At 36.1% G+C, this 13,554-nt stretch overlaps 3 protein-coding genes and 1 non-coding gene across 4 annotated transcripts; 2 read left to right on the top strand and 2 right to left on the bottom strand.

Moving 5' to 3' along the window:
- Positions 1 to 1,189: 1,189 nt before the first annotated feature.
- Positions 1,190 to 1,262, bottom strand: TRNAR-UCU. The gene has a single exon. It is a non-coding gene; the product is annotated as a tRNA-Arg (tRNA).
- Positions 1,263 to 2,901: 1,639 nt separating this feature from the next.
- LOC120147232 (uncharacterized GPI-anchored protein At1g61900-like) lies at positions 2,902 to 6,771 on the bottom strand. Its single transcript, XM_039160669.1, has 8 exons — positions 6,464 to 6,771; positions 5,330 to 5,509; positions 4,636 to 5,241; positions 4,215 to 4,460; positions 4,059 to 4,070; positions 3,773 to 3,916; positions 3,622 to 3,666; positions 2,902 to 3,227 (listed from the first exon to the last, which is right to left on the bottom strand). The coding sequence occupies exons 1-8, from the start codon at positions 6,531 to 6,533 to the stop codon at positions 3,151 to 3,153; spliced, it is 1,380 nt and encodes a 459-aa protein (XP_039016600.1). The 5' UTR covers positions 6,534 to 6,771; the 3' UTR covers positions 2,902 to 3,150.
- Positions 6,772 to 7,917: 1,146 nt separating this feature from the next.
- On the top strand, positions 7,918 to 10,259 carry LOC120147231 (pentatricopeptide repeat-containing protein At1g11710, mitochondrial-like). Its single transcript, XM_039160668.1, is given in 3 exon segments — positions 7,918 to 8,057; positions 8,201 to 8,831; positions 8,833 to 10,259. Coding segments are annotated over 2 exon segments (1,974 nt in total). The 5' UTR covers positions 7,918 to 8,057; positions 8,201 to 8,237; the 3' UTR covers positions 10,213 to 10,259.
- A 1,060-nt stretch (positions 10,260 to 11,319) lies between these two features.
- LOC120147233 (ATP synthase gamma chain, chloroplastic-like) lies at positions 11,320 to 12,814 on the top strand. The gene has a single exon (XM_039160671.1). It carries the CDS (start codon positions 11,332 to 11,334, stop codon positions 12,589 to 12,591), a length of 1,260 nt encoding a protein of 419 aa, XP_039016602.1. The 5' UTR covers positions 11,320 to 11,331; the 3' UTR covers positions 12,592 to 12,814.
- Positions 12,815 to 13,554: the final 740 nt, after the last annotated feature.

Genomic DNA, 13,554 nt, shown 5'->3' with positions numbered 1-13,554 from the left:
TGGAAGACAAGTATAGGGATATAGGGATACGATCTTTCAAGGACTTTGATACCCATACAGGATTCGTACTGGTATCCGACACAATCATAATCGTTTCGAGCAAAAATAAATGTAAAAAAAACAGAAGAGAAAAGTACTAGTAGCCTCCAGTTGGTTCTGAAGCTCATGGCCTGCAGCATCATTTTCAGCCTGGACAACAAATGAAGGCAACAAAGATGACAATAAAAAAAGAAATCCCAACATGTAAGTTTATGGGTAAAGTACACCAGAGGTTACTGAGTATATCATTTTGTTCCTTGAACTTTCAGCAATCCTTGTGAGCTGAGCTTATTCCCTCTGTAGGCGGAAGTGCAGCAACCAATGCATCAAACTGGGAAAGAACTACCAACAACAATTAATAACATTGATCCACGAAACTATGATAAATCAAACACGGATTAAGATGGATGTATTTGTAAACATCTGAGACCATGCCTGCAAAATTGCTACTAGTTTCTCAGCTACTTAACACCAAGTCCTGAGTTCTGATCTGAAGCCACATGAATCGGTTCATGATAATGTGAAAAGCCTTGATGTTGATAACAACGGTGCTCCTGAAATTTCCGAATCCGAACCGGAATCCGTGGCTTGTCACATCGCAATCAACATGTTCGACAAACAGGCTTCACCACCAAGCCAAGATATCAATGTTTGCCAAGGTATTCATTTCGAGCTTTCTCAGAAGATTATGGATGAAGCTAGCCCCAATATATTTTAAGAAATAATTATAAAAAAAATTTAATGTAAAAATAATTTTTAAAAATAAAAATAAAACCGAATACACCCATCGTTATTTCATGGGCCAAAACCGGAAAACTTTACGAATACAAATCTGTAGTTGATACTAATACTGATTTAAGTATATAACAAACTATATCAAGCAACCCTCTGAACTATTATCAACATAACACTGCCTATTTGTGCAATAGACAAGTGATCTTCTTGGAGTAGACTTGGTTTCTCATCTAAAAGTTCGATATCGATACTGCCTAGTATGAACACTCTCATCCTTTCATGGACTCCTACTGAATGGAAGAACTATCGATGACGAACTAAGATCAGCATGCCGAAAAGACCGTCTATGGAACGTCTAGATTCAAGCCCGATGGGTGCATTGGAAAGCTCAGAACATGAAGAAAAAAATCATATACACACCTGGTGGGACTCGAACCCACAATCGTCTGATTAGAAGTCAGACGCCTTATCCATTAGGCCACAGGTGCTTCAGTACTTGGTACATTGTATTTGAGTATAAATACAAAGTAGTACATGTATTGGTTCACACATTAGTCGAAGCTTGAGGGATTCTAGGTTAAACAAAAATGAACTTGATCAAGTCATGTTATGTGATAATTTTAAGTTGTTTAATTAACATGTATTTTGTTGTATCAGAGTGGTGATTATATTTAACACGTGTTTTGACATTCGGTAATATTATTTTTGTCTAAAAATCAACAAATAATAATATTTATATATTTTTTCTTGTTATTATATTTTAATTTATAAATCATATATATCAATCATTTATTTTATATGATTTGACTATGGTCAAATTGATAAATTGTGTGCTTGATCAATATCGAATAAAACTAATGAGATTGAGAAAATAATTATTTTAAAACTTCTTAATTTTAAAATTAAACAAATTAAGTGATCACCGAAAAAGAAAATTATTGATTGGGTGATAGTGGTTTGGCCTATGACCATGATCTACCCAACAAGGATAATTAATTAGTATAAATAATACATTATCAGTTTAAGCTCTGAAATAGATCACCGAATTTTATATTTTTATATATGAAATAAACTATCTTAATGGTTAAAGGATGATTATTATTCCTGAAAGTCTTAAACTCGAGAACTAAAGATTATAAAGGTGTTTGAACTTTTATTATCAAATTGTTAAAAATGTTCTAAAGATTTAAAACATGTTATCAATCGAAAATACAAAAAAATATATATTAATTTCAATTTTTCAAAGAGACGACAACCCATACTACCTTCGATCCATTCCTGCTTTTACTCTTTTAGCTTACATCATCTTAAACAAGATTAAAGGAACGATTCAAAATTTAACCACTCTAACTTTAAAGTTGATATTTAAAAAAAATAATTCTAGTTGTATATAGAAAAGTTTATTAAAATTAAGAGCTTCTGTCATATTTATTGGTTTTATCATTTTGAATCTTATCATTTGTTAAAATTTGACAATTTGTTAGACAGAAAAATGAAACCCCATAATTATTTATTTTTTGACTGTGTTTTTTCAAAGAATGCATGGACTAGGACTAGTATATTAAAGGTTTGTAATTTGTATTTCAATGCAATAGCAGGATAGACCCGGTAATGTCCGGTCCAGACACCTCGATTAAATTGAGTCGATAAAATCTATCGAATATCGAACTTCTTATCACTTGATCGAACACCATATTATTTTTGGATATACTTTCTTCAGATCAAAAGGATCACATTAGTATCACTTGTTATTATTGAAAACAACAATACGTGAAAATGAAAGCCATACCTGCAGACAGTGAACTGCACATTCAATATGAAATAGGTGTGAACCATTGATGAATGGCCCAACAACATTTATAAGTCTCTGCAACAGATCCGAGGACACAACCAAAGCAGCCTAGCCTCGGATGCTGTCTGAAAGCAACCCCAGACAGTGATCCTCAAATGACGAATTCTTGTTCCCTTTTCATGCATGCAGTAATTATATACACTATGAGCTCATGCTAACGTCTTATGATTCTAAGCACCAACGATAACTTCAACAAAGCTTGTTGAACTAATCCAACACACAAGCTCTCAAGCAATGGAGTAAAATTCTCATAAAATCTCCAATAAAAATTTATATGGTATAATCCAATACTTGTATAGATACATGTTGCTTTTTACAGAATATTATTACAGACAAAATGCAAGATTCGTCAAGTAATGAGAGTCTGTACCTGGTTAAGCATCGACACTGAGTAAACTTTTCATTAACAGGGGTCTTACTCGTCTCGCTGTAAAACTTGAGAAGATTTCATCCATTTGTCCTTGGTCAAAGAGGTCTGATTTATATCATGCAGTTATGGATAAAGATTGAATCGGCCTTGAAAACTAGAACTGTAAGAGCATCATCATGGTCATCGAAGAAGCGATGAGAAGATAAATTGCAACATTTTCATTGTAAAGACCTGCAAAAGAGTGAGTGTCTACTCAGCGAGAGAAAGGCAACTACCATAATTAAAGTTTGATAAGTTTGAGTTTTAACTTCATTAAAAAATTATTCTGTCAACCCTATGTTCGACCAACAAAGAAGCGATGAGAAGATAAATTGCAACATTTTCATTGTAAAGACCTGCAAAAGAGAGAATGTCTACTCAGCGAGAGAGAGGCAACTACCATAATTAAAGTTTGATAAGTTTGAGTTTTAACTTCATTAAAAAATTATTCTGTCAACCCTATGTTCGACCAACATGACCCGGCAACTAACGATTAGTCTGCAAGTGCATGGAAAGATTAAAATCTACAAATTCTACTCGTCTCAAAGTGATTACAGTTATTTGAGTAAATCAGTCCATTTCTTACCACTTTGTGCATTTGTAGCTGCAGGTAGTGCAGGGATTCTTACAGCTGCATGCAAAAATTTCAGATGAAATAAATAAAAGATGACAAGAGAAGAAGTATCATGATAATATGAAATCAGTTTATAATACGGACTACCATTGAGAATACATACTTTTATTGCATGATGAAGTGGGTAAAAGTGATGGATTTGGCCATGGGGCTGGAATATTATCGTTCAGATCGCAAATGAAACTGATTCCAGAGAACTTGTCAAACGTCGCATCAGAGGGCAAGCTTGGAAGAAGGCATCCAGATGCTAAAAGCAGTTGAAAAAATACATTGTGTTAAATAATCTAGGCCATATGAGCAGTGTTTCAAGCAGAGCCTTCAACAAAAATCAAGAGCCATGATAAAGAGTTATAAATAACCATTAGAAATGAGTGGAGTAAGCATCTTACCCTGACTTCCAACTGTTGCATACAAGTTGTTGGTAATTGGTATCAAAATATATCATGACGACAAAAAAAGAATCAAGTATTAGTACCAGTTCGAAATTGTCACATCAAGATCATTTTGGTTTGCTTGGTACAGGTACAACAAAAAACAAAACCAACCTTGAAGGGAGAAATCCTTTAGGCTTATGTGACAGAGGCTATAAACATCTTTGGTGATATTGTATTTCTGTAGCTTCAAACCTAGAGAGGTAGCACAATCCAATGCTTGTAAGTTGGTGACAAGGGTCTGCTTTTGCAAGTGAGACACATAGTTATCCATAGCATCACAACAAGTTGTCGGGTTACTTATTACATTTCCACAGCTGTTTGCAACATGCTTCATATTGGGGAAAACAAGAGGGCAAACTGAAGCAGAAGACAACATACGAAAATAACTTAAATATGTAGTCAAAGATGTAACAATAACTTCTATGCTGCTCGATATCCAAAGGGATGCTCTTATATGCATCAATCACATGGCAAGAGGTGAATCCTAATCTATGTATATATCACATTTAATAAGGGGAAATTCCAAGCTCACCTTTGTTAACATTGCAATTTGTTAGTCCTCTAAGGACTTCCTTTGCACGATAAGGGTCAAGTTTACTTGCCAACCACCGAAGAACGACAGTTTTACAATCATTTACCCTTGTCGAGTGCTCAGGTAAAATGTGGGACCCATCCATGCTCAAAGGATCAGAAGCTTTCAGTGCAAGTCTTGTTGCAGCATCTGATATGGCACCTTGACAAACTTGGTCACAACATTCTTTCACAGGGTCAATCTTTTCACATGAAGCAAGAAGCTCAGATGAATTCACAGTGTTCTCAAACTCATCAACATCTTTTACCGGGCAAGATGCTTCAGTGAGGTTTGATGGAATAACTGAGCAAACCTGCTTGAGATTTTCATCAGCACCCTGGCCTTCTAAGACTTGCTCAATATCTGAGAGGCAAGGCTTGGCGATGGTTCTGTTTAGGGCAAGCACACCAGTCTCTTTACTTAATTGGCCAACAAGTATCACGAGAGTTGCATGTAGCTGTGGACAACATATTACATTTGCCAACAATGGAGCAAATGCAGCAAAACAATCGGTTGAGGTCATGGTCATCAAGTTCTCAGCAGCAGTGAAATTTAACATACAGTCTCCTATAAAAGGCCAAGTGCAAAATGTAATTAGACACTTAAATCACAACTGTCTTCAGATTCCAATGTGCCCAACTACGTAAAAAAATACCTGATAATTTTGGAACAGTACTATTCGTGAAGGGTGTCAGTGGAGAGGGCGCAAGAAGAGGCAGAAATGGCTGAGGAGATGCACTCGGAGTAATTTCAGGTAAAAAAGCATCTGCTCCCCTATCTGTTAACATATAACTTTTCAGATGATCCGTCGGGGTGGATAAACATTCATGGAAGCCTGCAGTGAGAGCAAGGACAAACACATCATACTCTTTACCAAGATAAATCAACAAATAAAATGTAAAATTTCCGGTTTTTCACTAGTACAGACAATTTTAGCGCATAAGTTCACAAAGGCAAGAGGTGTCTACAACATGCAACCATAAAAGGAAAGAAAAATGATAAAACCCTAAAATTCATAACTTGAGAATTTCTACACTTACATAATTTGCAGACACCTAATGCTTACACCTCAAACTACTGCTTTGCATCGGTCACAATGACAACGTCATTGATAAGACGTGTCTCATGTCTGTTCCTAGCATGTCAATCTATAAAAGTTCCCACTTTTTCCCCACTATCTATTTCTCTCACTCTAACATCAATAAGCGCCATTCACAATTACTCAAGAGATCTCAAACACCTTCATGATGTAATCTGGAGGTATACAAAATCAAGATCATACATTTCTAAGCACTGGTTTTGCTAAACTACCTCAAATAGTTTTCTAAGGTAACTTATATCCTTGTCCAAGAAGCAGTCATTATAGATGCTTAAACAGATATATATATAACCTAAACAACTATAAGAATTATTTGGGAAACAAATACAAGAACTCAAATTGGCAAGTATTCATCACCATAAGGAGGCTAAAAACTACAATAAATCAGTAGCAAACAGTTCAATTAATATAAACTTTTAACCACAACCACACATTCCCATTCCATTTCATTATCTTTTTTAATCATATTAATGGACATAAAATTGGCCTAAACCTAATATCATTATACCACCTTTAACATAAATAACAAAGCATCCAAGCTTTCAAACACTAAAAAGCTTAAGAATAATTTCCCCAGGTTCAAAAAATGCAAAGCAAAACAATGACCCAAGCAGCCAATTTCTTAAAACTAACAGATCAAGTTAAAAAAACAAAACCCATAGAAGGAAAAGAGTCGAAAAAATCACCCACATGCAAGAAACATAAACAGCTCGAGGAGTAACATGCTGGGACTGTGCTTGAGAGACACCCCGGCCCTCATAATCTTTCGTTCACTTAAAAAATAAGGTTGCAAAACAAGAAGAAAAGAGAAAAAATACCCAACTATGGTTAAGAAGCTAGGAAAGTGTGGTAATGCAAAGGAGGACAGGAGGGCAGAGAAGCCATGAATGAGCTTCAAAGAGAAAAATGAATTAAGAAAGAAGAAAGAAGAAAGAAGATAGAGGAAAGCAGTGCGGAAACTGTGGAATAATGAGTAACGAAACTAGCTGTCTTGTTGAGGGAGAGGAGACCCTACAATCAAATTAAATTGAATTTAATACTCGGATATATCAACTCACCCACCAGTCTTTGAGTGCATTAACGCTATCTATTGCCTTTTTTTGCTCATTTTTTCGAACTTTGTTTATTAAGTCATCTCTGACACGTGTGATGATAGTGTTTTTGTGTGAATGTGCAGGTTGTGATCTGGCACGTGTATATGTTTATTGTGAGTTTTTATTTTATTTTATTTTATTTTAAATACTTAAATAGTCCTTTAATCATTTTGAAAATAAAATGATGTTTTAAAAAATCTTAGAATTATATTATGTTTCTTCTTGACTCTAATGCTACATAGTTCCAAGAATTCCACGAAGGATGTAGAAAAATTTATTTTTGTTTTTAAACAAATAAAATTTTGTGTAAAGTTTTTGAAGTTAACATGAGCAAATATTATTTTATTAAACTAAAAGTGATTATAAAGTAATATTTATTTTAAATATTTTTAATTATTTAACAATAAACGTTTAACTATATTTGTAGTTGCGGGTGCTCAAATCTATATTCTCTGAGAATAATAACAATTTTTTTAACCGAAGTAAATCGCAACATAATAAAATATAAAACTTAAAATGAAAGAAATTTATTTCAGAGAAAATTTCTGATTTTAGAATTGAAATAAAAAAAATAAAATCATGCTCTTCGATGTAAAATGTAAGTTTTTTTTATAAAGGGTTCTATCTTTTTTATAACATTTTTTAGTCATTAAAATAATAAATATTAAATAATTTGCAATGATTTAAAATGTTAAAAGATTAAATAACTCGCAACAATTTAAAATTTAGAATGACAAAAAAACTGAATAATAATTTGAAAGTTTTGATGCTTTTTCATCCTTTTATCATTTTAAATTATTGCAAATTATTTAACATTTGTCATTTTAATGAGCTGGAAAATATTGTAAAAAAATAATATAACCCTCTATAAAAAGACTTTTATTTTATGTTAAAAGGTGCGGTCTTATTTTTTTTATTTCAATTCTAGAATAAAAAATTATCCTTGAATTAAATTTCTCTTAAGTCTCATATATTTTTATATTAACTTAAAAAAATTTAAACAAAGTATATGGTTGATGAAGGTCAGCAACAATAATGTTGGACAAATTAACCCGAGTGAATCACATCCCACAAAGCCTTGCTGCCGCCATAGGAGCGGGTGACAAACGGAAACCTCAAAACCGACGACACTTCCTCTACATCCGAGTTCCTCAGCCGCCATTCTTCTAGACAGGCACAGCGCTTAGAAGGTACCTACTAAGCTTAGTTAATCTCTTTCTTCTTCTAATGTTCCATTTTTTGTCTCTTCTGTAAGTTACTTAAGCAGATATTATGTTTATCCTTTGCTATAGTGATTTGGGTTTTTCTCTGTTTTAATATTTTTTTTAAACAGGTGTCATTTTTTTTATGAATTGGGTATCGATATTTCTATGGTTTCGAGCTCTCTTTTGTCCAGAAGAAGTTGTTTTTTCAGCCGAGGTTTGCATGTTGTAGGTAAGCAACTCTCTTGCCCATGTAGTGAAGACATTGTATTCAAAGCAATCTGCGTTAATTTACGACATAGGAGATGGAAATTTTTCGATCATGTGTTCCCAAGTCTCACAGATGCATTAGTGAGTCGTGTTATCGGCGAGTTTCGGAACTCACCTCAGTTAGCCTTGGATTTCTACAATTGGGTTGGGGAGAAAAAAGGGTTCCAACTCTCATTGGCTTCCTGTTGTGCTCTAATTCATGTGATGGTCAGGTCGAGGAGATTTGATGATGCCTTATCTCTAATGGAGAAATTAATCCATGTTAATGGAATGACCCCATTGGAAGTATTGGATGGTTTGTTGGATAGTTATGAATTCCATGATTCATGTCCTGCGGTTTTCGATGCATTGGTAAGAGCTTGCACTCAATCTGGGGCTACGGAAGGGGCTTACTTAGTCATTAAGAAGCTGAGAACGGATGGTCTTCTTGTTACTATTCATGCTTGGAACAATTTTTTGAGTCAACTTTTAAAGTTAAATGAGATTGTTAGGGTTTTGGAACATGTATAAGGAAATGATTTCATATGGGTATATTGAGAATGTTAATACTTTTAACTTGGTTGTTTATGCTCTTTGCAAGGAATGTGAATTACTACAAGCTATTTCGACATTTTATCGGATGTTGAAGAGTGGGATTCGGCCTAATATTGTTACTTTCAACATGATGATAGACGGAGCTTGTAAGATGGGTGACATAGAGCTTGCCTTGAAGCTAGTCGAGAAGATGGGTGTGATGTCCAAGTACTATGTTTCACCCAACACCATAACTTACAATTCCATCATTAATGGATTTTGCAAACTAGGGAAAGTGGCATTTTTGGAAGAAGTCGTTAATGAAATGATTAAGGTAGGTTTCAAGCCTGATGTAAGGTCCTATGCGACAATGATAGATGGTTATGCCCGGAGAGGGTGTTTGGAGGAGGCATTAAGACTGTGTGACGAAATGGTTGAAAGGGGCTTGACTCCTAATACGGTTGTTTATAATTCAGTTCTCCATTGGCTTTACTCGGAAGGTGATATCAGGGGAGCTTCTTTGGTATTATCCGACATGATTGACAAGCATGTATTTCCCGATCAATTTACCTACTCCACAGTCGTACAGGGGCTTTGCAGAAATGGATATATGATGCAAGCTTTTAGATTTCATAGCCAGGTTTTGGAAAAGAATGTCATTGAAGACACGTTTTCGCACAATATTCTCATCAATTACCTTTGTAAAAGCAATGATTTATCAGGAGCCATGCAACTCGTGGGTAGCATGTTTATCCATGGTTTAATTCCCGACTCTGTCACATATGGTGCTTTAATTGATGGGCATTGCAAGGAAGGGAAGCTAGAAAGTGCTGTGCAGGTTTACGAAAAAATGGTGAAGGTGGAAAAAGAACCCAACATAGTGATATATAACTCTATTCTTAATGGATTGTGCAAAGAGATGTCAGTGGATGTTGCAAGACGGATGATAGATTCATTAAAGAGTATGGGTTTATCTGATTCTGTAACATTTAACGCTCTCCTTAACTGTTATTGTGGCCATGGTGATATCGGGGAGGCATTTGCTCTATTCTTGGAGATGACAAAGGTAGGGAGGTTAGTAAACACAGTAACTTACAACACATTGATAAACTTTCTTTGCAAGTGTGGGTGCTTTCAACAAGCAAAAGAACTAATGAAGAGAATGGATCTAGAGGGCCTGACTCCGGATTTTATAACATACACGACACTGATTACGTATTCTGCTAAGAACTGTAGTCCAGATGAAGTTATTGAATTGCATGACTACATGGTGCTTAAAGGAGTGGTTCCTTACATACCGACATACCGGGCTATTGTTAGCCCCCTTCTCAGGGAAGAAAATGAGCAGACAAGAGTTTAGCTTTTATATTTTCTTACTCATGTTAGAACAGTTTTCATTATTTGTATATATATATATATTCATTTTAATACCTCATTGTCATCAGATAATGAAGAACTGAACTTCTTTATGTGAAATATATAGAGGTTTCGGTTTTACACATTGTGTGGATTGGGGCCAATTGTGCATGTTTGTCTTCTTTCTGAAATTGTATAGATAATCAAGCATGGCCTCCTTAGAATTGAGGGGAGGGGCCTTCTTGAATTAGCCTATTGATAGGATCCCCTCTTCGACTTTATGGTTCGAGTCCAGGATTTTGTTTTCTGCCTGTTCTGCCCTTTCTTTTACTAAAAGCTCTAAATCTAATAGGTTCAAAGAAGTAGGCATCGAAAGTTAAAAGCTCTCCAACAATGATATGAGCATTTTCGGTTTCGATGCAGATGTGTCGTCTTGTTAAACTGAAATTGATCTTCTGCACAACTCTGACCAACAATGTATTCCATATTGTGTGGCCTTGAAACTTCCATCATCTTTTATTGTTTCAGGGTATGGTACACCAGAAAAATGCTATCTTTTGATTCTTTTCGATGGAGGCTCAAATTATAAAGCCTTCTTGTTTAAGACACCCGTGTTTGGTAGTCACATGGGTTCCGTCGATATCTAGTCTAGTCGAGTCGAGTTGGACCCCTAAATTAAAGGGGTATTAAGCACCTTACCATTGGACTCCATGGGTGTTGGTAACTGTAAAGCCGAACTCGTTGGTCTCTTCTGCTACTATTTTTAGAGATGAAAAGATATTTTTGCTGCATTGAAGTCTTGACTTTTCTCATCAGATAAATGCTGAGAATGGTTGTTTTTACAGTTTTACTTTGAACCTTTATCACACAAAAATCCTGGAAATTTACCCAGACACGGTAACATCAGGTAAAATATTTGCAGCTATTGTTGGAGTACAGATATCCATGGAGTGGTATATGCCTTTCAGAATAGGGAGCCTATAAAGTTAAAATCCAAAACACAACCACTCAGAGCTTGCCACTTCAACTAGGTCCCATACAAAAAATCAATGAATCAAAATTACTCAAAATCCTCATCACAAAACCTTATCCATTCCCACTGATTCCCTCCACTCATTTCTCAATGATTTCCTCCATACCAGAAGAAAACCACTCTCCAACACACAAAAAAACAATCCCTTGTAGGAAAAAAAAGCTCTCCTCTTGCTCTCTTCTGAACAATTCTCTCGCAATCCTCCATTGTTCCACCATGTCTTGCTCAAATCTGACAATGTGGGTGTCTTCAAAACCTTCTCTTTCCGACACTTCTTTGCTCTCTTTCCGTTCTTTTGTCACCCCTTTTCAGTTCCCATCTCAGAGTCCAACTACCTGTAACCCTTCAAGGTCATCTTCGTCTTCGACCACGGTTCACTGTGGTCTCCGTGAGCTTCGAGACCGTATCGATTCGGTCAAGAACACACAGAAGATCACTGAAGCTATGAAACTCGTGGCTGCTGCTAAAGTCAGGAGAGCACAAGAAGCTGTTGTCAATGGTAGACCTTTCTCTGAATCTCTTGTTGAAGTCCTTTACAACATCAATGAGCAGCTCCAGACCGAAGACATTGATGTTCCTCTTACCAGCATCAGGCCTGTCAAAAAAGTTGCCTTGGTTGTTGTCACCGGTGATCGTGGTCTTTGTGGAGGTTTCAACAATGCTATCCTCAAGAAAGCTGAAGCGAGAATTGCAGAATTGAAGCAGCTTGGACTCGATTATACGATCATCAGTGTGGGGAAAAAGGGTAATACGTATTTCGTCCGCAGGCCTTATATTCCGGTGGATCGTTACCTTGAGGGTAGCTCACTCCCTACAGCCAAAGAAGCTCAGGCGATTGCAGATGATGTGTTTTCGCTCTTCGTTAGTGAAGAAGTCGATAAAGTCGAGCTTCTATACACGAAATTCGTATCGTTGGTTAAGTCTGATCCGGTGATTCATACTTTGCTACCACTGTCACCAAGAGGAGAAATCTGTGATGTGAACGGTGTCTGTGTTGATGCAGCTGAGGACGAGTTCTTCAGATTGACCACCAAGGAAGGGAAACTGACCGTCGAGAGAGATGTTGTGAGGACCGAGACTGCCGATTTCTCTCCGATTTTGCAGTTCGAGCAGGATCCAGTCCAGATTCTCGATGCTTTGTTGCCTCTTTATCTCAACAGCCAGGTATTGAGGGCTTTGCAGGAATCATTAGCTAGTGAGCTTGCAGCTAGGATGAGTGCCATGAGCAATGCTACTGATAACGCCCAGGAACTGAAAAAGACCTTATCTATCGTCTACAACCGTCAGCGTCAAGCGAAGATCACTGGAGAGATATTGGAGATCGTAGCTGGTGCCAATGCTTTGGTCTGATGGACGCGTGCTTGTTCCGCCGTCAATCGCGTTTCATTGTAGGTACTGAGAAGAATCATTAAATTATGAGTATTTCCCTTATTCATTTCTATATACTTGTTCATGAACAATCATGCAGATATGATCCCTTCTTTTTGGCATTGTGATTCTCAAATGCTTATTAAGTCTGCACAATTGAGAGACGCAATGTGTTTTGCAATTGAAAAATAAGAGCGTTTTCCCATCTTTGTATGTCATTTTCCCCTTGCATGTATATAATACTTATCCGGTTTCTGGAGAACGATTTTCGCTTGCTTCAGTTCGCTCTGATGTATTGCCGGCAATAACTATTTTTCCTTACTGAATCAGAATCAAGATGATTTAGGCTTTTCATTCTATAGAACTGCTGAGAGGGGCCTTTTTTTTTCATGTAGATTCATTCTACATATGATGTATCGTATTAGGCTCGAGACTTGGGATTTGACTGCCGAGTACTTTACTCGTGCCGACCACATCTGAAGTTTTCCAGGAATTCGGTGAATCTAAGTCTAGTTTACTAGCAACTTAGCTGCCTAAATTAAAATTCATGGAATATGATCTGCAGTTTATATCAGACATGTTGCTCTTTGGTTTTGGTTCGTTAAGTAGTTTAGACATTGTATAAAAAAAATCATAGAATCCGGTAACATAAAATCATACGCCCGATTAAGTAAAATATGTTGGAAAAACTGATGTTTCAGTTACAACACAAGACTTGTGAATATATGGAACTCAACAGACGGCAGCCATGGATGCCTGCATGCACGCATAGTTTCCATGTAATTGAAAAACTACAAAATTCTTACATCCACGTGGATTTAATACCATAAACTATGTTATTAATGCCATGAAGACAAGACATGAAAAGGTTTATGAAAGTTAATATTTAAAAAATCATATTTAACATTTAGTTTAGATTTCATTTTGATACCGGCCGTTGATGTC

Source organism: Hibiscus syriacus, unplaced genomic scaffold (assembly GCF_006381635.1).
Source record: "Hibiscus syriacus cultivar Baekdansim isolate YM2019G1 unplaced genomic scaffold, ASM638163v2 tig00110933_pilon, whole genome shotgun sequence".
NCBI lineage: Eukaryota > Viridiplantae > Streptophyta > Magnoliopsida > Malvales > Malvaceae > Hibiscus > Hibiscus syriacus.
Note: the sequence above shows the minus strand (reverse complement) of the source record. Positions and strands in the feature narration are given on the sequence as shown.